At 41.7% G+C, this 22241-nt stretch overlaps 1 protein-coding gene across 1 annotated transcript; it reads right to left on the bottom strand.

Moving 5' to 3' along the window:
• Positions 1 to 230: 230 nt before the first annotated feature.
• On the bottom strand, positions 231 to 21943 carry crip2 (cysteine-rich protein 2). Its single transcript, XM_007567042.2, has 8 exons — positions 21776 to 21943; positions 8118 to 8212; positions 4150 to 4207; positions 3793 to 3915; positions 1874 to 1942; positions 1687 to 1781; positions 762 to 819; positions 231 to 589 (listed from the first exon to the last, which is right to left on the bottom strand). Exons 1-8 carry the CDS (start codon positions 21816 to 21818, stop codon positions 522 to 524), a joined length of 609 nt encoding a protein of 202 aa, XP_007567104.1. The 5' UTR covers positions 21819 to 21943; the 3' UTR covers positions 231 to 521.
• Between the last annotated feature and the right edge of the window lie 298 nt (positions 21944 to 22241).

The raw sequence follows: 22241 nt of genomic DNA on the forward strand, positions 1-22241 counted from the left end.
ATAAATAAATCCAATAGCAGATCTTTTCACTATAAAAAGATGTTTTTCCATGTTATAAATGAAAAAATTTGCAAGTGGAACTAGTACTTTTTAAAAATCAATACAATATTATGAAATTATTTACTTAAAACAAGCTTATATATCCTGCTGAAAAGCTACTTGTAAATTAGCGTTGTCTTATTTCAAATGTACTAAGACACTTCCACTAGAAACTAGACAAAATATCCTTCATCAGATTTTTTTTTTATGTGAATTTTATGGGATACTTTGACGTGTCTGTGCTCCTTTCTGCATTCGAGTTCGGCTAATTTTCCTCCGTGCTGCTTTATCTGATCCTGGGAGAAGAGCCGGGAAAGGGAGTCGCAGCCGACCGACAGCCGCCTCAGGTATGAACAAACGAGTAGGAAGGAGGAGGAGGAGGGGCAAAAAAAAAATCAGCACATAATACTGTGGGTGTTGGTCAATGTAATGTAGAGAAGAGGAGGGTGAGGCCGAGGTGGGTGTGGGGGGGGACAAAAGGTTCAAGGCTGGGTCACTGCACTGGGCTCCTTGTCATAGATGTAGCTGCCCACGCCGCCAGTGTTGACGCCTGGAGAGACCAAAAAGGGAGAACAGTGGGAGAAGAGTCAGGAGGGGGGAAAACAAGGCGAAACATCAGCAGGACGGGTCGCTGCACAGTCACAGTGGAAACACTTGTGTGACATTCTCTTTTCAAGTGTCAGTCGGAGATTCGTGGGTCGACAGCGCCCCCTAGCGGTTACCTTTGGGTCCAAAGAGGACGGCGTAGCAGGGTTTGTGGCAGTAGGGCTGGCCGTCATGCTGGAGGGGCAGGGGAGGAGACAGCGACAATTAGTTTGACAAAGTTACTCTGAAATGGAACAAAATAATAATAAAAAAAAAAATAACAAAACTCTCACAGCTACAGCGTAACGTTACATATGCACAGATAAAAATCAGACTACAGCTGATGTTAACCTCTACAAAACGGCAGTAAAAAAATCTTCTGGGGAATCAAATCTTGGCCTTTTTAGATTATATTTATTTTATTAGAGAGCTTCTGGATTAAACAGTCGTACGTAGACGTAATAAAAGACTCAAAGAAGTTTGCAGTTGGAAATATGAAGTGACCTTTTCAATTAACTCCTCCTCCTCAGAACAGCTCATAATGTTAGCTTGGAGGTAGAAACGGTGGGGATCTGTACTGTCAATATTTCCTATTACCCAACTTGATTGTGGTCACTTATGTTGTTGGTTTTTGGTAAGTATTGCTTAACCTTTTAAAAACCAATGTCCAGTGTAATTTTTTTTTCCCACCAACATTTTTCCTCTGACTACAATACATAACACCAGTATGATGGAGAATCTGTATAGGAAGGGTGATGGCAAGACGGACTAGAGGAGGCGTGCAAAAAGCACCAGCTGTCATGATGAAATGAATAAAGATTTTTCAGTTTATTATTGAGGAGGGTGAAAATAACTGTCAATACAGGATTACATTTTTCTTATGTAGAAAATTGTTCATTAACTTCAGTCCGACTTTCAATGAGAAACAAACTTCTCAGTTGAACGAAAGTGAGCATTTTTACATCTAAATCTGCTCAAAGTCTACGAATGTTTCACGAATGCTTTTAACAGGCCTGTATTAGGCTGCACAGTAAAAAACCAAAACCTAATGCGTGCCGTCACCTCTGCGTGGCTGCCAGGAGCCAGAGTCTTGCTGCACCTCTCGCAGCGCAGACAGGGCCGGTGCCAGTCCTTCCCCAGGGACGTCACCTTCTCGGCTAAAGGGACGGAAAGCAGACACACATTTCATACGTCAGACGCTTTGCACGTCCGCGCCTTTTCCCTGTAAGGAGGCGTTTTAACGACTCACCAAAGTACACCTTCTTGTTGCATCGGGGACAAAGGTTGGCCTCGCCGGAGAAAGTGGTGATGCTGCCAGCTGCAGGAAATGAAAAAAAAAGACACCTAGAGGTAAGTCTCTAAAGAACAAATGTGGGGAGAAAAAAAAAGAATGAAAACTGATGAATGAGTATTAGTCTGGTCCTGCTGGGTGTGAACTCCACTGGGGCAATAATGAAAGGACAGGAAAGAAATGTTACGTTTTATGGATTTCAAGGGAAGTTTATATAAAACACCCAAATATTGCCAAGTTCAGAAACTTAACTCATTGTTTCCTATCAGACTCAATCGTAAGGCGTGCTTTGTAACAGCGTGAGACGACAGGAGACGTGCTCTGACTGAACAGCAGCTTCCATGTTTCCCCACACAAACACGAGGCTCAGCTGACCGACGGATCCACAACATGAAGCATTCACACTCAGAACCTTTCCACATTTCCTCAAGCTACATTTTATTCGACAGCTAAACACAAATTAGATCTTAATTGCAAGAAAATGGAAGAACAATTAGAAATGATTTCAAAAATGTTCACATCTAAGAACAACAAAACATGTAATGCATTTGTATTTACCCCCCTTTTATCCTGATATCCTCTAAGTTCTGTGCAGCCAGTTACACGCTGCATCTAATTGACTAATTAGGTGCCCAATTAAACATCTAAATTTCCAATTAGGTGCCTTGGAGGGCATCTAATTACATAAAATCCCCCTGTGTGTTATTTAATCTCTGTGTAAATCCAGCTGTTCTTTGTTAGAGAGGATTAGAGAGCAAACAGCGCCAGGCAGACTAGGAACACAGCAGACAGGAGGAAGCTACGGAGACGTTTGAAGCAGGGTTAGGTCACAAAGCCACATCTCAAGCTTTGAACATCTATCAGAACTTTGTTCCGTCCAAAGTCTGAGACAGAAACGCCTTCCTGAAACTGCGTGAATCTGGCGGGCTGCGGCGTTAACGAGGGAAGCAGCCGATGGGGCTGAATACCAACGCATGCCACACTTTTCAGATTTCGGCATTTAAAAATTTTTTTGAAAACTATCGTTGACTTTCTCTTCACAGCTATGTAGTACATATTGCTTGTTTGTCACATAATATCAAGCAGGGCTGGAGCAATTAATCAGACGAATTGCTTATCAAAATGATTGTCAACTAAATGAGTAAGTGATTAATCGATGACTAGAGACTAAAAAAAAAGACATTTGCTGAGATAACAGTATACTCAGAGCCGTAATTAAGCCAAAGCTGTCCAAGAAAAAAAACTTACATTTTGTTTTTAAGATAAAAAAACTAACTTTTGTAAACATGTTCTACCTAGAACGCCTCAAAAGGCAGTTTTAGCTCCACCTGGTTCAAATTATATTTATGTATATTAAAAAAAGTCTATTAAGCACCTTTTCCAACTAATCAGTAGATCCAATAAACAATCCACAAATCAGCACTACACTGTATTAATGTTAATACAATACATAAGGTCAAGACCTATTGACCTATCAAGACCTACTGACCTTCTTTTAGCTGCAGATGCATCTTTGCTACGAATGATGAATATTGCCTGGTGTTATTCCATTTTGGGCAATAAAATGTTAATTTTCTTATTTAAAAAAAAAAAACAAACTGACTTCTTTGTTTATTTGCATCTTTTAATGTATTTCCAATATTGCATAAAAACAGATTAGATTGTTAAATCAAAAATCTACAGACTGCGCCGATTTTTAAAAATCAGATTAATCGTCGTAAAAAAAACCCCAACAAAAATGAGGGAATTACTCGAATACTCGGTAGTTGCAGCCTTTATATCGAACTCCCAAACAAAGAGAGAACGTCAGATCATTTTCTCACGTAGATTTTAAACCGACCGCAGAATTTTTTCTATGAACGCTGCGTCTGAAATACCTTTTGATGGTGCCTTTGGCGCGTACACACGCTTCTCTTCGACTTTAGAGGCCGAATCCCCACCGGTGTTGTTGTTGGCTGGAGAATCGTACACATAAGAACCTGCTCCTCCAATGTTAACACCTCGGGTAGAGTAGGAAGACGAAAAAGGATTTAGAATTACACAGATGTAGTGGATATAATATTCATTTGATGAATTATCTGCATTAAAATGTTCCAGATTATATATATTTTCGTATAACAGGTAAGGAGCTAAATATAGAGAGTTACATGCATCTCACCAGCAGAGAAACTCTGCATAAATAAATCAAATGGGTTTTTAATAATGCAACGGTGTGAGACGGGAGTGCAGTTCACCTTTTGGCCCAAAGAGGGCAGCATAGCATGGTTTGTGGCAGTAGGGCCTTCCATCGTGCTGCAGAGAGAGAACATATCATCGTTAGCTGGAGAAAACCCCCAAACTGATTCACTTCTAGAGTACATAAAACAGAAGGGAAGCTGGTCATGATGTGTGTGTGAAGTCACAACGTTCACACACTTTCCCGGTGTTATAAATGTTGCAGATGGGGGAACATGTCCAAAAATGGAGCTTTTTTTTTTATCCTTCTGCCACCTAATGATGAAGTCATTGTCACAGGGTGCTATAACCTAAAATAACGAGCGCTACTGTATCCAGGAAACCGGTCTCTGTTGATGAACACACACACACACACACACACACGCACACACACACACACACACACACACACTTCAATGGGAGCTTTGTGTCTGCACATGTGTGACAGACATCGTGTTTCCATTCCCAAGAAAAAAGGGGGAGGAAAAGGGAAATAAAAAAATCTAAGTTGTGACATAAAAGGTCTTGAATCCGATGCACACTGGGAATGTGTCAGCCACCGCAGAAACATGTGATGGGTGAAGGGGATCGGGGGCGAGGGGCCACCGGTGTGTGTGCAGGCTCCAATGCCCATAGATGAGAAAACTCAGCGAGCAGGTGGCGAGACCTGCAGGGTGTTGAGTGGAAAACCAGCCACTGCTCACTTTGCCATGGCCACCTGAGCTCTTCATTTATTTTTTTTTCTTCCTCGAAGGACAGCGAAGAAGAAAGAAAAGATCGCTCTCTGACTTTAATAATGCATCAGCCGTGACAGGATTGGCTGTTGTTAAAGCCGCCACACTCTCCCTCTGGGCCTCGCGTTCGGCTTTTACGAGACTCCCGACGGTACGGAGTCGGACTCCGACGTCTTCCTCGGGATCCGACCGTACGGACAGACGGGACGCAAAGTGAACTCAAAAATGGATTCGCCACACAAAGAAAAGCCCACTCTCTTCCCAGCAGTTAAACCTCCCACACTGTCACACACACTTAAGGTTTGCTCCAACTCTGTGCTCTGGTTTCTAAACCACTGCTCACCTTTCAGCTGCTAAATCATCTCTGAAGGTTTAGCCGCTTTACTTTTTTATTTTCTGCGGACAAACTCCCTGCCATCCGTTTCAGGGTGAGTTATCACTTAATAAGACCCCTATTTATGAAGTTAAAGTTCATGTTTCTTCTAGGATTTCCTGATGAACCCTGGAATCAGCAGCAGCTCAGGAACGACCCGTCGCTGCAGGTCATGTAAGCGAACAGGGCCGAATTTCCTTCCTGTATTGTCTGAGTTTAATCATTTTAGATGGCTGAAAATAAGAGCAGTGTGATGAAAGAGTTTACATTAGCTGAGCCTTCTGAAAACATTTCTGACACATTGAACTTTTCCACAGTTTCTCACATTACAACGCATTGCATCAGGATTTTATCTAACGGAACAATAATGTCCCTGATAAATGAAGGAACGTCCGTAGCGTGAAGCTACCAAAAACCATTTTTTTTCCACATTAGGGTGAAACGTTTTGTTTCACTAATTAGATGCCTTCTGTGGCATATAGTCGGTTATTTAGGTGCCTTATTAGTAAATTAGTTCAGTGCAGCCAATCTTAACTGACCTAAAACAAGAGAAATGAATTTGTTCAGACAGTGAGATATTTATATTATCTTTAAAAATGTGGTTTCAACTGTAAGTGACGCTTTCTAAATTAAATTAAGGCTTTTAATCAAACGTCAGATTACACTTTAATATCAAACTGTGCAGTTTGAATATCAGGTGCTTTCGAGGGTTTTACACAGAAATCGAGCACTGATTTAGCACGACTGTCCCTGATCATTCTGACGTTTTTATGACCCGTACAGTCGGCTTCAGAGCATCATCAAGGCCCACTAGGCTCATGCGATGACTGCTGACCCCTCCCGAGTGATGCAGCTGACCCTAAAGCAGCCAGAAGAGCCAGTGCTCATCAGCAAAGTGCCGAAAGCTTGCAAATGCAGATGAGAAGTGGACCTTCAAGTCGCTGCAGTTGAAAACAACCGGTAGCTTTTATTCCATTTGCGAGAAAGTGAACATATCTGAACGGACGAGTGACTCACTTTGACCGGATTTGAAGCTGTTAAAGATTAAGTCAAACATTTTAACCCAGCACATGCGCTAATTCGTGACCATTAGGATTTATAGATGTTAACTGAGTCCAGATGGTTCTGACGTTCCAGCAGTGTTGCGTTTAAAAAAAAAAAAAAAAAAACACCTCCGAATGTGCTGGAACAAATAAAGCCATGCTCTTTCAGGGTCAACAACGGAGACTTGTCACGTCGCATGTTGGAGGTCGCGCCTGGGGGGAAACCGCTGCCCTCGTTTAGCCCACAGACGTCAGGCCGCTCTGGGCCGCATCCTGTCCCTACAACTCCTTTTAAAGCAGCAGTCCTCGTTCTTCTGGGGTTCGCAACCTTCCACATACCGGGCCTGAGAGGATAACAAACAGCACTCCCGGACAATCCCTTTTAAACATTTCTTTCCAGAAGGAACGTCACCGGGCCTCGAGTTTCCATGACGACGATCGGGCAGAGATTCGTCTTCCTGTTAAAGTAAGAGTCGTGGCGTGGGGAGGGACTTGGATGCCCTCCACGGAGCGGAGGACGGCGGGAAGAGCGAGCGAGGGCCTCGGAGAGAGACTGTGTGCGACTACAGTACTGCAATCAGGCAGAGATTAAATGGCAGACAAGCATCCTTTGGGATCTGTGGGGGGAAATTGCTTTTGTGTCCAAAGAGGTTGAGATCACATCCTCTTTGACCAAAAGGGAAAAAAAAAAAAAAAAAAGAGCGGGAGATCAAGAAGAGTGTTTAAAAATAATAAGAAAAAAAGAAAGCATGGTTGCCCGGGTCATGAACGGGTAAATCAAAAACGATGAGATGAGAGAATCCTGAAAAGGCAGAAGCAGACAGTGAGCAGTGCAGCGTCAGGGGAACCTGACTGAGATGTGATACTGCAGTCTGACTCTGCAGGACAGAGAGGTGGGATCTGAAAACGGCTCATCCTGCAGGGCTGGAGGGAGAAAAACATCCCATGAAGACCCAACATATCGAGACACACAAAACAGGCCCGGAAAACGGAAAGCAGACACAAATATATCCGGTGACAGATGCACAAGGACTGCGACATATCATGACCCAGAGAAGGAAAAATAACACTCCGATACGTCACAGGACCTTTTAAAAGAGACTACGGACTCTGGTGTTACACGACACCTCAGGCCCAAAAGGCCAAAATTCAGAGATTCTGTCTGCAAGTCTGATAATCACCAGGCAACAATCGATTCTGGCTCTTAGACGTTGCAGTAGCAATGAATGGACTGCAAGAATACTAAAGTCCTAAAGGTTGCAGACCTGTGCCTACTGTGCCGAGTCGTCTTGTCTCATTCTTTTATCTGATCATATTGCCATGAGTTATCGTAGTTTATATCTTGGTAAAGTTAACTGTGTGTTGTTGTTCTACTTTGTGCAGCACTTTGGTCAACTTTCATTTTAAAAGTATTATAATATAAAAAAATAAAAAAAAAGGAAAAAAGGCTGACTTGACTTCAAGAAGTCAGACTAGGATTCTCTTGCAAAAAAGATTTGTAATCTCAATGACAAGGTTAAATAAAAAAAATTTAAAAATCATTAATGAATAATGGTTGAAACAAATGAGCTCATAAAGCAAAAACGTCTCCTTTCTCCGACACAATGTCTACACGGCAATTTAAACTAATTTCAGAAAAAAACTAATATTTTATCTTTTCATGGATATATATATATATATATATATATATATATATATATATATATATATATATATATATATATATATATATATATAGATAGATAGATAGATAGATAGATAGATAGATAGATAGATAGATAGATAGATATAGAGATAGAGAGAGAGAGAGAGAGATTTCACAGTTTGAACCCACTGACCTCTGCGTGGCCTCCTGCATTCAGAAGCTTGTTGCAGCGGTCACATTTGAGGCACAGTTTGTGCCAGTCCTTCCCCAGCGATGACACCTTCTCAGCTGCAAATCAAAGACAAAAGACAGAAGGGAAGTGGGATCAATGCAAACATTCACATCACGCAACATTTGTGCAGATTACTGTGAATAATCCCCCCTTTGGCCCCTCTATCAATTGTGCATGTTTGTATCACAGAGCGCCCTTCAATCAGCCACTGCAGGGAGGAATGACGTCCCCCATTGCTTCACTATCTACAATAATGATTGGTTTGTGCTGTGTTGTCTCTGGCCTCGATGGGGATGCTGTCATCACGCCAACAGAGGGATTGTTTTCTTGGAGGTGGGAACAGTGGGGATGCCTGTGTACAACACCGGGATACGGCGATGATGTCATAGCCGGGCTAACTGACAGCGGCGTTAGAAACAGCGGGGGGGATCCATGTCTAACCCAGATTCTTTGAATAATCTATTAAAAAAACAACTAAAAAAAAGAAAACACACACACACTCCCTTCCCCCACCCTGATGCACATGACCCCCCGGCGCCCCAGCCCCATTTCAGTCCACTTCTCCTGCCGTCGTCCGTCCAGACAGGCGAGGGACGCAAAACGTACACTTCAAAACAACAAATCACCACTGCCTCCAAACAATGGGCCCCGAGGAGTCGTCCTGGCAGCGGAGGAAACACCTTCTCTTATCAAGGAACAGCAAAAATAGCCGGATACTTCGGCCCGTTTCCTACATGCCCCAGCTCATAAAGCACACAAACATGTGCGCACGCAGCCAGCTCATATGCAGACATTAAGGCATTCCTCTTGTTCCTCCACACTGCAACATAGCTTCATGTTATAGTATATATTTATGGAAAGGTTTAAAAAAAATACTGTCTGCAAGTGAAAGATGAAAAGACAGAAGAGCCTTAGTGGGAATGTAATTTTTTTTTTTTTTTGGATGATGAAAAGAAAAGATATAAATAGCATAGATGCACAAATCAGATTTGTGTTTGATTTTAGATCTCGCTCTGCACTAAGTTTGAAACATTTCACTGATACCCAAAATAGTTAACTTTGAGTCAAAGTTAACTAAAAAAATCAAAGTTCGATTAAAAATACATAAAACCCCCAAATAGCCACACGTAACACTTCTTGATTGTAGAAAATCTGCAGGTTTACAGCTAGACTGTGTCTCCTTTGACTGACTCTCAATGACTTCTTTGTAAACCTGATTAAATGAACTTCCCTCTTTGGGTAATCAAGTTAAATTTGATTTGATAAAAATTACAAAGGAATCACATTAAATTATCTAGTGGAAAAAATTCCCCCAGGATTGATTCGAGAGATGAGATTACTCTGTTCTTTCTCCAGTCGCACTCTGCTGACTCTGTCAATTACGACAAATGGATCACAACAAGACCAGGGGAAAAACTCACACTGTGCGTGGAAGTGGGGGTCTTGGAAAAACACCAAGCGCTGGACAACTTCTTAAGTCCAGCAATTCACGCTGCAGTTTACACAATAAATTGCAGAGTGAATAATTTTTATTTCTTAAACCAGAGAGAAAATATACTTCAAGCTAAAGAAAAGAATCTGCCTTTCGACAAATATAGTCCTCGGCGCCACAACTCTAGTAAATGGAAACGCACCACCATAGTTAGATTCTTAAGGTCACCTTTAACAGAAAACAGATCGGATTCTTGACAATAAAAAAATACCTTTCCATCAGGAATCTGTGAAATATTATTCACAACCTAAAAAAAAAAAGACGGAGCGAGAACAGGAAACAGCCGTGAGCACCAGGCGCGCTTTTGAATCGCTGTTCACCCCAGGATCATGAAACAGCTGCAACTGGGGGTTCAAGGGAAAAAACAAACACACACGACTGAGAGAAAAACCAAAACACAGTTCATGCAATAACAAGAGGTGACTGCAGGTGTTGTTTGTGAGCATAAGGTTTCTTAGGTAAGAATTCTCTGTAGTAAGAATAACATTTTGACGACTACATCAGTGAGGTGCACGAGTAAAGAAACGGACTGATTATGTGCGAAGAAGTGAGAATTTTAGCTGCTTCCATTCACTGCCACCATATTTTAACACATCCTCAGCAACAATGCTTACCAGAATCTTAAAGGAAATTCCTGTTTATCTGAGAACTGCGTGAATTTTCATTTTTTTTATTTTAATATTTTTGTCAAATTGTCATTCATAAGAAAATTGACATCCCATGTCTGTGCAACCCAGTAAGTAGTTGCCTTTTCGCTACAACTTCAGCTCAAAAAAGTAAAAACAGGATGTGTTCAGATTCTCTTCTAAGCAGATTTGCATCATTTCCTCTTGTGTCTGAGGTCACCGTATGACCTTTCAAATGTTGACAGAATGGCGCAGAAACGGAATACTGGAAAACTGCCTGCATGTCCTCGGGGAAATCTATCTGTCAATGACTCATTCACAAAAACGGACAGAGTTTTAAAAGTCAGAGGATGAATGGAAACACACTTCAGGGAGACTGCTGCTTGTTCTCTGCAGATGTCCACCGTTTAACAGCTCCCACTTTGAAAAAGACGTTAATCTAACAAGAAGGGTGAACTCATCTGGTGTATTAAGTGCAAGAAAAGGGAGGGTGGGGGAGGGGGGCTGGCCTAGATAAACTGAGTCACTATCTGCCGTCGTCATCCTTTATTCAGTCCAGACTAATGCACCAAGAAACAAAATGTGTTGCGTAACAATAAACAATCACGGTATCCTAAAATAGTGGACACGTGGGAACAAATGATGCAAATGAAAAAGCTGCAGCGCATCCTCCCGCCTATATGTGGGTAAAAGCCCCCACCGGTTTAAAACAAACAAGGGGGAGCAACTTGACAGAAACTCACGTTGGCAATGTCAACATTGAAGAGGACGTGCCAGATCCTGCCTGCTCTCTATCCAAAGCCCAAAAAAAAAGGGGGGGGGGATTCCTGGGAATGTTGATGTAAACATAGGGAAAAAAATCCCAACTGAAAGGTTCTCATACATCTTACCTGACCTACGCTGACAGAGCCACGGGGAAATGGATAATTGTCAGTGAACTGGGCATCTCTTTGTTGTCGTCCTTGCAAACGACAAGCACAATCTCAATCTCTCCTATTGGATGTTCTGCGCTGATTTTGCAGCTGGACAGATTAAATACAGGACACTAACTACAGATATTTAAATAGTCCATAATTTGGGGTGCAACCATGTAAAGGCCTTCATTTGTGGAAAGGGTTTCATGTGAGAGATGATTGCTGCTGAGGCGTTTAGAGGCTCTTTGGATTTGCAGTGTTTGTGTTTATGTAATTGAGAGCCGGTGCCTTCAAAAACGAGAATGTCAGCGCCGACTTTAAATCCTGACGAACAGAGCGCGGTCCCTGCAGCGACGTCGAGCAGGACAGAGGTCGACTGATACCTGAACCTCTGAAAGCTCTTTGACTTAATTTCTTCATGTGCAGGAGTCTCTGAGTCTTGTCAGTGTGGTTTTAATCACAGAGACAATCTGCTTCCGACTCTCACTTACCAACGCAACTATTACAGCATCGCGCAAATGTATTCACCCCCCGTCAGCTTGTCCTCATCATGTCGTGTTACAGACACAAACTCTTTTTAGAAGGATTTTATGTGCGACCAAAACAAAATAGTGTACAACTTGAAATAGAAAGGAGATTGATATTAGTTTATACAAATTAAAATCTAAAACGTGGTATTCACTGCAAAAACTCAAGATCTTACCAAGTATTTCTGGTCTAGTTTCTTAGTGCAAAACTCTTAGTGCACTAGAAATAATACAAACCTAAAATTGAAAAAAAGATATTGATCAAATTAAAAAGTACAAGTTACACTGGCATTTTATTTCAATTATAGGAAAAATGTCTTGCTATATGCAAAATAATCTGCCTGTGGAACTAGTAAGCTTTAGCGACTAAAGAAACCTTCCTATATCTTGCTGAAAATTTATTCGTAAGATATTTGCACTTGAAACTGGACAAAAATACTCGTTAAGATTTGGTCATTTTAGGGCAGCAACAGACAGACGAGGGATAGTTATTGTGACATTCAAAGCAGACCCTTCACATGGTGATACACGATGGCGGCGGGATGATGCTGTGGGATGTTTCTTTTCCAGTAGAGTCAGGGAAGCTGCTCAGAGTTATGGGGAAACAGGGAGTGATAGTGGGAGCAAACCTGTTAGTCAAAGTCCAGATCTGGAGAATGGAAATGCAAGCCACATGTTTTTTCTTTTTCTTTTTAATATTTTTGAAAACTATGATTAGCCACAACTTTGCGGGGGTCTATCACATAAAATCCTAATAAAACATGTGGAGGTTGATGGATCCATTAAGCATGCATACCCAAAAACAGAGCAAAAAAAAAATACATTAAAAACATTAAACCTAACCCCAAAAGTAGAAAAAAACTTCAACTGTATATATATAAAAAAAAAATAACACGACCAGCTTGATCTGTAATGAACTGCAAATAAACAAGGCAACGTTCTTCACAACAAAACAAAACAAAGCGTCTGCATGTCGCTTTACGCCCTGCATAATATAATTTCATAAAAGGTTATTTCTGGTAAACTGTAGTCAAATGATTTTAACTAAGGGGAATAGAAAGGTCCATTCAGCATCAAATAGATTTAGCATTAGCGAGCATGAATTACTCGTGATTGGGTTTGAGATTGTCCGAGCATCCATGCCGTTGACGCCACAAAAAGCCTCCTGGAGGCTCTAATTTAATTCTCCCCATTCGCTTCGGTTGTGAGATGCACTTTTAGTCTAGACTGCTCTCAGAGCCGGGTTTTCCGCTTGGGAACAGACCCTCAACAAATGGTTCACAAACACAGCATAATTGGACGGAGCATTAGGAAACGGAGCACTAACGAGCAGCCTTCTGAGGGGAAACATTAAGCCGCATTTCTCCCAATGACTTAATTACCTTTCCACGATTGTCAGCAGTGACAGAGCAGCTGTGCCGTAGCTACAGGTGGACTTGTTTTTTGAGCTGGGGGGGAGAGATTGTCCCCGTTTTTCTCACGAGTGATCGACGAGAACAGAGCGCCGAGCAAAATTTACACAGCCAAATACACAGCATTAAAAAAAATAAAATAATTTTTTTTTTAAAAAAACTACAGGAAGCACCGTCGGTAGGTCTGGGTTTGGAAATCTAATATGTGTGTTTACTTATCACTCAATAATTCGATCAGGGTGTAACAGGCGGAAATGTAATTTGCTTGACAAGGAAGAGGACAACAGGGCTTTCTGATCAGGAGCTGGTTTCTGAAAGAGAAAAATCTGGTCATCGTTTGGATTCATCAGGTAGTAAAAACAAGCTACAGTCAGCCATGATGGTTCTGGTGTGACAAACTTAATGATTCGCCTAATGCTTCGTTTTGTGCCGTTCTGTTGCAGCCTGAGTTGACTTGGACCCTTTTCTGCAATAAACCCAACCACACAGCCGTCCCTTCATCTTCTTCTTCATCCAACTAGAAACAGCTGTGTCCACACGGGTGTTTGTGATTTCAGTGTGATAACCGTGGCTCCACGCACCTGAGGAACAGACCGGAGGCCACTTCGGTTTGTGTCCCGGGAGAAACAACAACAACTAACCAAAGGGAAAAACTGAGCACCCTGTGTTTTCCTGTCTGCGTCCTTGTTCCGCTCTCTGGAGGAAAAACACCCTCAAGCACTTCTGACCTTTTCCTCCACATACAGACAATAGGCATTCATGCACCAAAGGAAAGTTCTCAATAGATAAATATGCTGTGAATTTAGCACATGTTTTTATTGTCTGCTCATTACGAAACATTCGAGATGCAAACTCGATATAAAGTTGTACAGTGCATTCAAGGGTGAACATTCTTAGATTAATTACTAAGAGGACAAGGCTCAAAATTACCAAAAAACATAAGAACTATGGACACACAGACCAAGTCTTAAATACAGGGTTTCTTCTTATTTTACAGTAGGATAATTTTCTAGACTTAAATTCCCAGTGTTCTCCATTCTTTATACTCATTTTAAAATGTATAAAACTGAAAAAAACAACAACAACAACAACAACAAATGCTAAGGTGAACAGGCAGAGAGCCTATAAAAACCAAAAGGAAAGCAAGGAACCCAAGGAAGGACACAAAGAAAGGAGAGCAAAACAGAGAAACAAAAAAGAAAATGGTGGATACCAGAAATAAAGGAAAGTATAAGAAAAGAAAGCTATACAGAAGCAAAGAGAGAAATGGATAAACATCATCATAAGGAAGAAAAGAAGTAGGACATAATGAATGATTCATTTCCTAATGAAAGATGGAAAGACACAAAGTGAAAAAGGAAAAAGAAAAGACAGCAGAAAGGCAAAAAAAATACATGAAGAAGGAAGAAAGGAAGGATGGACATGAACAGGAAAGGAAGCATTGTGTAGGAATCCTATAAAAAAGTAGCTTTGGCCACACTTGTTGCAGATCAACAGGGTTTAACAACAGATTCTGCTCCTTCTTAATGGGTTTCCTGTGGTTGGGGGAGGAGAGGGCTTGACCAACACTGACAGAGCAAAGGAAGTTTATCTTAACTTCATAAGAACTTTCAAATGATTATTGTATCTCGAATGGCCAGAGGGAAAATGCAGCCTTTGAAACAAAACATACAGATAAACTCAAGGTTGGAACTACAGGACCAAGGACTGTTTGGAAAACTGTTTGGAAAACAGTCCTTGGAAGAGGGCCCTGAAGAGGACAGTGAGGGGATCGGAGTAGGTCATTGGCATAACCTTACCCTGTGTTTAACATTTGTTTAAGATCATATCATGATCACAATTTCCTATTGTTATTTATCTTAGGAGAAAGCGTCCATTAACTCAAAGAAAAGTATGCACAAAGTCATAATTTAGTTTTCTAATATATTTTAAAATATCTGGTAGATGGAGATGTGAAGAGTAAAACAAAAACAGGAACACCAATTTAAAACAATTACATAAAAAAAAAACAATAGAGAGAGAGTGTAGCTTAATATAATTCAGGAAGATGTTACTATATTAGACTAATTTTAAAAAGGAATTCTGGGAAATCTATCCTGTAAATCCCCCTCAGTTTTATTTTGTAGTGTGGCAGCAGTTTTGGGATGTTGCTAAATCTGGTGAAAGTAACATGGAGCTGACCCTGATGGCAGCATTAACCAACAGAATTGATTTATTTATGGTCGGTACGCGCTCGTAGCTCCCTGAGCGGCTCACAGTGACTGTTCAGGGTGGTTGTTCGTTTGCTTCACAGCTACTAAAAAAAACATTGTTTTGGACCCAGCTCACTCCCTGTGGCTGATGCAACCTCATAGCAAAACCAGCTCTGGAGGTCGTCCATTGCCTCAGACGAGGCGAGGCTTCCTCTACGGGCTCACTACCCGTCGCCCCTCCCTTTGTGTACAAACGAGGCCGACCTTGGGAATCCCGCTGGCTGATGTAAATGGACTGCAGTTAACGTGCATCCTGCCTGCGCCGACCAGCAGACCCGCGGGCGAAGCAGCCACTCGACCGTCCATCTCCCTTTGACTTTTTCCTCCGCCCCCCAAAGCTGCTTTCCCTGCACCGAATCTGTTCTCCAAGAAAAAAGGGAAACGGTGTCCAAGCTGCGTGCCGTTCAGAAAGATCGAGTGCTCCTCAAACAGGAAGTGGAGTCGTTTTTATGACTTTGCATTGTGCACCAGATTGCTTTAATTTGATAATGAGTCTTTAAAGGGAAGAGATCGCATGAGAGCGCTATAAAGGGCAGACGGTTTTAAGTGAGTCTTGAGGTCTGACTTGCATGGAAAGCATGTCTGTGTGGCAGGATGGTGCAGAGAAGAAGCTCCAGAGTCTAAAAGATGAAGTTGTAACTCAATGGAAATTTATGTTTCCACTTTAAGTACAATTAAATCAGGTTATATACTTAGAACACTATAAATATTGTATGAGATGCATACAATTTTCATCATCTGAATGACATCCAAACCAAGTGCATGCACCATTTACACAAATTAAAACCTGGAAGACCTCAAAAGGCATCAATTTGGGAATGTGGTGTGTTCCCAAATTGATCTTTCCATCGGATCGATTGGATGCTTTGTTGTCATATCTGTAAAACGGACTCCAGCTATTTCTCTTTACAGTCGTCAATAACCCCAAAAAACACAAACATGACCTCCAATCTTATCAAGCACCTCAAAGCACACAATACATGCAGGAGACCTGAATAATAACGCTAGTCTGATATCTGATTTCACTTCTTCCAAGTCCTTCTAGCTGATTACAAACACAGACGTTTGCAGATATTGTTTCCCCAAGTCATTTGTGCAACAGATTTTACTTTGGTAAGCTGTTTCTCATGGTGATACCTCAGCCCCCTGGCCTCAGGCACTCTCACTGCTCATGTTAGGTTTAATTGCTCTCTCTAACTTGACCTTACTAGAAAGTGTTTTGTGCTCTATGATGGACTGGTGTTGTATCCAGGATGTGTCCTGCTAGAGATGGGTACCGACTCCCCTACCAAACCTCACCGGGATAAGACGGTGGATGGATGATTCGTGCCAGCTGGCTGTGTGGAAGTTATGCCAAAAAAAGCTTTTCTTTCCCATCATCACAAATATAAACATATGAAGTTTTTGAAACTCTACTGGAAGTTTTGTTTTAATTTCCTTTATTTAACCAGGTAAACCCCTGGTTTAACTGGAACTCTGTGCATAGGCCTGTCACAGTGATCAATAAATTAATTAATTGCATGATCAATTAAAACAAGCTCAATAATTTCCATTGGTATAGTTAATCGTTTTCCTGTTTTCTTCTCTTTCTACAAAAAACTGAGATAGTCTTCAGTTTGATGTTTTGGTTTCAACTAGCCCCTTTTTTGAAGGCCAACTGTGTTGCTGTGTTTACTCATCTTTGATATTTAATAAGTCTCCAACGTCCAGTGTTAAATGTCCATGACAATTTAAAGCTTATTGCTTTTTGGAAACGTGTTCTTGCATTATTTTGCCATTACTATAACATTCGTTGAAAATGGTCTCAAAACAATATTATCGGTTATCGCGATAATTTCTGGGACAATTTATCGTCCAGCTAAATTTGCTATCGTGACAGGCCTGTGGGTGCATTAAAAACAAGATTGGGCTTTTCAGTAGCCAACACTGCAACAAAAAAAATGCCACTCCCTGTGTTTGTTCTAACCTTGAAAAATTTTACAGTTTAAGTGCCATTCTGTAATAGTAGGCATACTAATATTTGTGCCAACCTCATCTTTCATTCAGGGAACAGGGAGAATACCGTGTGCACTAGGATGAACAACCGACTGTGCTCCTCTATGCTGTTGCGTAACAAGTCAAACCACAGCAACGGTTGTACCTGTGTGCGAAGCAGTGGTAAAAGATGAGCCGTCAGCACCAAGCTTAATGCCATCTCCATTAGAGGATCATATTTGTGCCTCATAAAGGCAGAGAAAGAGGACCCTCGCTGACTGCCGCACAGGAGCTGGTGGGTTATGCAATTCCAAAAAAAGCAGGAGGAAAAAACCTCAAGAAAAGATGTTACATAACCGACAAGGCACATTCATCCAGCCCCGCTGGGCAGCCAAGTGGAAAACAGGGTGCTCTAGCGTTGACAGAAAAGCGGGGTGGGATAAATAAGGTGTATTGTGTGGGATAAAAGTGGGAATAAAAGGGGAGAGGTGTGTGGGAAACGGACCGCTGGCCTTTCGTCCCCTCGGTCTGGTTAGACCGAGGGGATGAAGGTACTCGGGCTCTCTGGAAGGAGAACCGTGCGCAGAGACAGAAAGAGCCCTGTGTGAATAGAGATGTCGCCTCTCATTAGAATGCATGAAGCACTCAGGGAGTCTCCGCTTAAAGAAAGGCAAAACCATCTCACCCTGCTTTCCCCATTCCGTGCAGTTAGAGCGAAAAGGAAAGTGGAGGAGGAATTACAGGTCCTGGGCCGCCACCAAGAGACTGAGAGGAGTCGGTGGATAAAAGAGAAAAAGAAGTAGCTCACCCAGGAGCTCCATTAGTTCCCATTAAGTCCTCGTTTATTCAGTTAGCGGCACAAAGATGCATTGCCCCCGTTTGTCGTGCAAACGATACATATCAGCTGAATTCAGGCTTGGACTCCATCACATGGCCTGAATTCCCACTGGGCCTGGCTACATGTCTGCCTAGAGTCCCCTCGGTGTATTACTACAAGCATTTCTGTCCCCTTCCAGATGTGAGGCCACAATGTGGACATGTGGTATTCAACCAACCATACCCATACAATCCCCTGAGACATTCGCATTCTTTCAATACCAACTCTGATGAGGGATTTCCTTTTTTTTTTATATTCCTGACGTTTTTCTTTTGGGGTCCCTGAAAGCAAATCAGCATTTTAAGTGGCAGAAACTCCAGAAGTAGAGGTAACATTTTCCCCTTAAGTTGCAATTAAGCTAAAACGTCAGTGCCCAATAAAGCTTCAACGGAAAACCAGAGGAATTTCCATCCCAGCCGCGGCTCACCACTGCCCTTTGAAAAAGTATTTCTATTCAGAAAAGATGAAGAAAAAAAAATTGGAGTTAAATAATGAATCTACTGTTGCTTAACCCCATGCTAAGGGAACCAGATGGAGGGCCAGGTGGGTTTTTACAGGGTGGGCAAGTAGAAGTAGCTACTTGCCTTTTTCTTCACGCCAACGCATGAAGAAAAAGGAGAGCTAAACAAGACAGGAAATAGACAATTTTCTTAACCAATGACACACTTTTGAGAACATTTGAAAAAATTAAAGGCATAGTCGTGGAGAGAAGAGAGTCTTTGTTTAGGAACTTCAGTGCATCATATTTGCCTTTTGCAGATGATGTGGTTGTGCAGGCATTCCTTTAGCATGAAAGCGGTTCAAAACTGGACATTAAGGAGCTGTGAGAGTAAACCTAAAGTTCTGAATAAAAAGAATATGATGGACTAGGAGGTCAGCCTGTGTGGTAGATTTCAAGTTCCTTGCCATCAACCACAAATGATGGTGGAATGGATGAAGACAGCTGGGCTAAAATTCCTTCATAGGGATATTGGACATGGTCAGGAACCGAACCATTCAGGAGGAGGTCTAGGTAAAGCCCTCGATCCTTCACAATGAAAGGAGTTATGATCAATGTGAGATTCAGATAATGACCTCAAGACTGACAGCTTGCTCCATTATCCAGGGGAGCTCTGACAAGAGCTGCTGCTCTTCCACATTGAAAGGACTCAAACGTAGAAAAATATGGTCGAAAGAGCAAAACTCTCGATTTTCCGATGCGTCAACAAGTCATGTGAAAAAGGACTAGAAAGCAAAGATCTCAAGTTACTGGTCTCGCTAAACCCCAACATGACATATAGTTCATGACCAAAACAACCACACCTTGCATATAAATGACTGAGATTAGCTTCCTTCATTGGTTGGCTGGGCTCACCTTTAGAGATAAGCCGAATATCTCGAATATCTAAGGGGAGATCTCAAAGTCGAGCCACTGCCCCTCCACGTAGAAAGGACTCAGTTGATGAAAGACCTGAGCCAAATAGCGAGATTATACATTTCTTAGAACCGTCCAACCTTCTCCGATGTTAATAAGAGATGGATCAAGTCCAAAAGAACTGGAAAGGAGGTCAGAGATAAGCCAATGACCTCCAAGTAAAGTCAGCAGTCCTGCAGGGCAAAAGGAGTCCTCTGAGATAGCTCGGCCCTCTGATCAAAACATCTCCCTCTGAAGGTTTTCCGGCCACTTAAAACTCAGCTGGAGAGTATCCGTGGGGAGAAGTCTTCTATATCTTCCTGGACTTTTTACCTTCGAAGCACCACAACCTCATAAGGGGAACACAATGGACAGAAGGATTGATCATCACACCCACTCATGTCTGCTTTGTAACTTCTACATTCCTGCAGACTTGTTAATTCACCCCTGCTCAGAATTCCTCACCTCTTTCAGGAGCAATATAATTGTAAGGAGTATGCGTGTATGTGTGTGTGTGTGTGTGTGTGTGTGTGTGTGTGTGTGTGTGTGAGTGTGTGTAGCTAGTGCTGCTGAACTTTTTCTTTTACAGTATCTGACTGTCATTAGGCATGCTGTTATTGCTGCAGGCCAAATGTTACTCCCACCCTGACCTCTCCCATTCCTCCTTGCGCATTTCACAGCTTCGCTCTAAAATGACTGAAACGTTAATATTGTCATTAACGCCTCCCTGCACTCCTCCATGATCCCTTCATCATCTTCATCACTTGCTCGTCCCAGACACACCTCACGCAAAAATAACTGACCCGGACCAAAGTGCGTTACATAAAGACAAATAACACACACCAAAGGGGAGCGGTGATTCACACGCTGCAGAGAATTAAGGCTACAGAGAGAAGTGAATACTCATATGTTTGAAATCTGTAAATAAATCTTATTTGTAGGGATGTTATTCCATGCCAGTGACCCGGAGGATGAGGAGCAGCTGTGTTGCGTGCTGCGGGCCGCTTCTGTTACGCAACAGTCCTTCCATCCACTCACATAATTGCTTTTGACCCCCACTGATGAGCACTGTGAATTGCGTAGAGCTGTGCTTTCTGTGTTTTTTCCAACACAAACAATGGATTATAAAAAAATATCAACAGCACAAGCTTAAATTAAGAAAAAAAAAATCAACAGAGGATGAACATGAAGAGCAGAGGATGTAAATTACTGTTTATGTTGAGAATCTGAGCTCCTATAATCTAGGCACATCTCAAACTGTAAGCATCTTTTCATAAAACAGAGCATATAAGTAGTAATCATCCTCGCTGTATGGAAGTATGAGTCAGAGCTCTCGTCATGTGGGTGTTTTGATTTCTCAGTTTTGTTTACAAGGATGAAAAAGATGTACATTTCCAGGTTTCCATCCCACTGACGCCGCATGTTGCTACCATCTTCTGTGAGTGGACACTCTTAGCATATGGCTCTCTTGGCAATAGGTCTCTGACAGCTATTCTCCAGAGCCAACCGCCGAGCTTGGAGCTTTACCAAACACAACAAATTAAAAATGGCACAGATCGGACTCAGAGCGGGATAAATCCTTCATCTGATCTGCAGCAGACGGCACAAACATCACAAATTTTCACACTGACCACCACTTGATGACATAAAGAGGGATCAATCAATGAAAAAACGTGTTTGTTTACTTTCTTTTTGTTCATTAACCCCTCCAAATCTACAGCTTTTGGGTTTCACAGAGTTTGTTCAAGTGAATCATTTACTTTTCTAGTGACTATGACCCCTAAAATTGGCCCAGTGAAAGGAATGTTGAGGACGTCTGTGAGGAATCCTTAGGGGAAAACTGGGAAAAATTTAAATATTTCCCGCCAGTACAGTGATAATTTATCATAGCCCCAACAGCAGACAAATTTTACCAAATATGTAGGTGGAAGATGTGCTCACATTCTAAACTTTATTTTAAAAAAAAAAAGCAGTGTTACTTATCATATATCTTCGTAGCACAAACATAATTGTTAAATCGACAACATCTAAAAACAACACTGCATGGACTCAAATGTTTACTGTTTAAAAATGTTTACATTTAAATTAGCGACACCGTTATTATCAAATGTAATTTAAGCACACAAAAGTCCACTCTGCTTGCATTACTCACCGAAATACACCGTCTTGTCGCACTTGGGGCACTTCGAGGCCATGTTGGAGCTCTAGGAAATGTGGGTCTACTAGTTTTTTCTGTCCACCCGGTATTTCTCCTCTCCTCGTGCTCCGGTTCTCCCAAAACAGCAAGTGTCCCGCCGTCCACAGCAGCCAGAGCATCTATGCCTCATTTGCATATCCCCGCCTACTTCCAACAAAAATCCCGCCCTGAATACTTCAGGGACTGTCGGAAATATTTCTACTTGGCAACAAACCCCCCTCCGTCGTAAAAAATAAAATAAAATAAAATAAAATAAAATAAAATAAAATTGTGAATATCTTTGCCGCATTCTCGCCATTCACTTTTTATAATCCAGGCTGAATAATCTTTCTGTATGAAGCAGGTACTGAGATGTAGCCTAAAGCATCCCCAGTTAGAGCAACAATAGAGATGAGCAGATCAAAATTTTCAAACTTACCAG

This window comes from Poecilia formosa, unplaced genomic scaffold (genome assembly GCF_000485575.1).
Source record: "Poecilia formosa unplaced genomic scaffold, Poecilia_formosa-5.1.2 Scaffold203, whole genome shotgun sequence".
NCBI lineage: Eukaryota > Metazoa > Chordata > Actinopteri > Cyprinodontiformes > Poeciliidae > Poecilia > Poecilia formosa.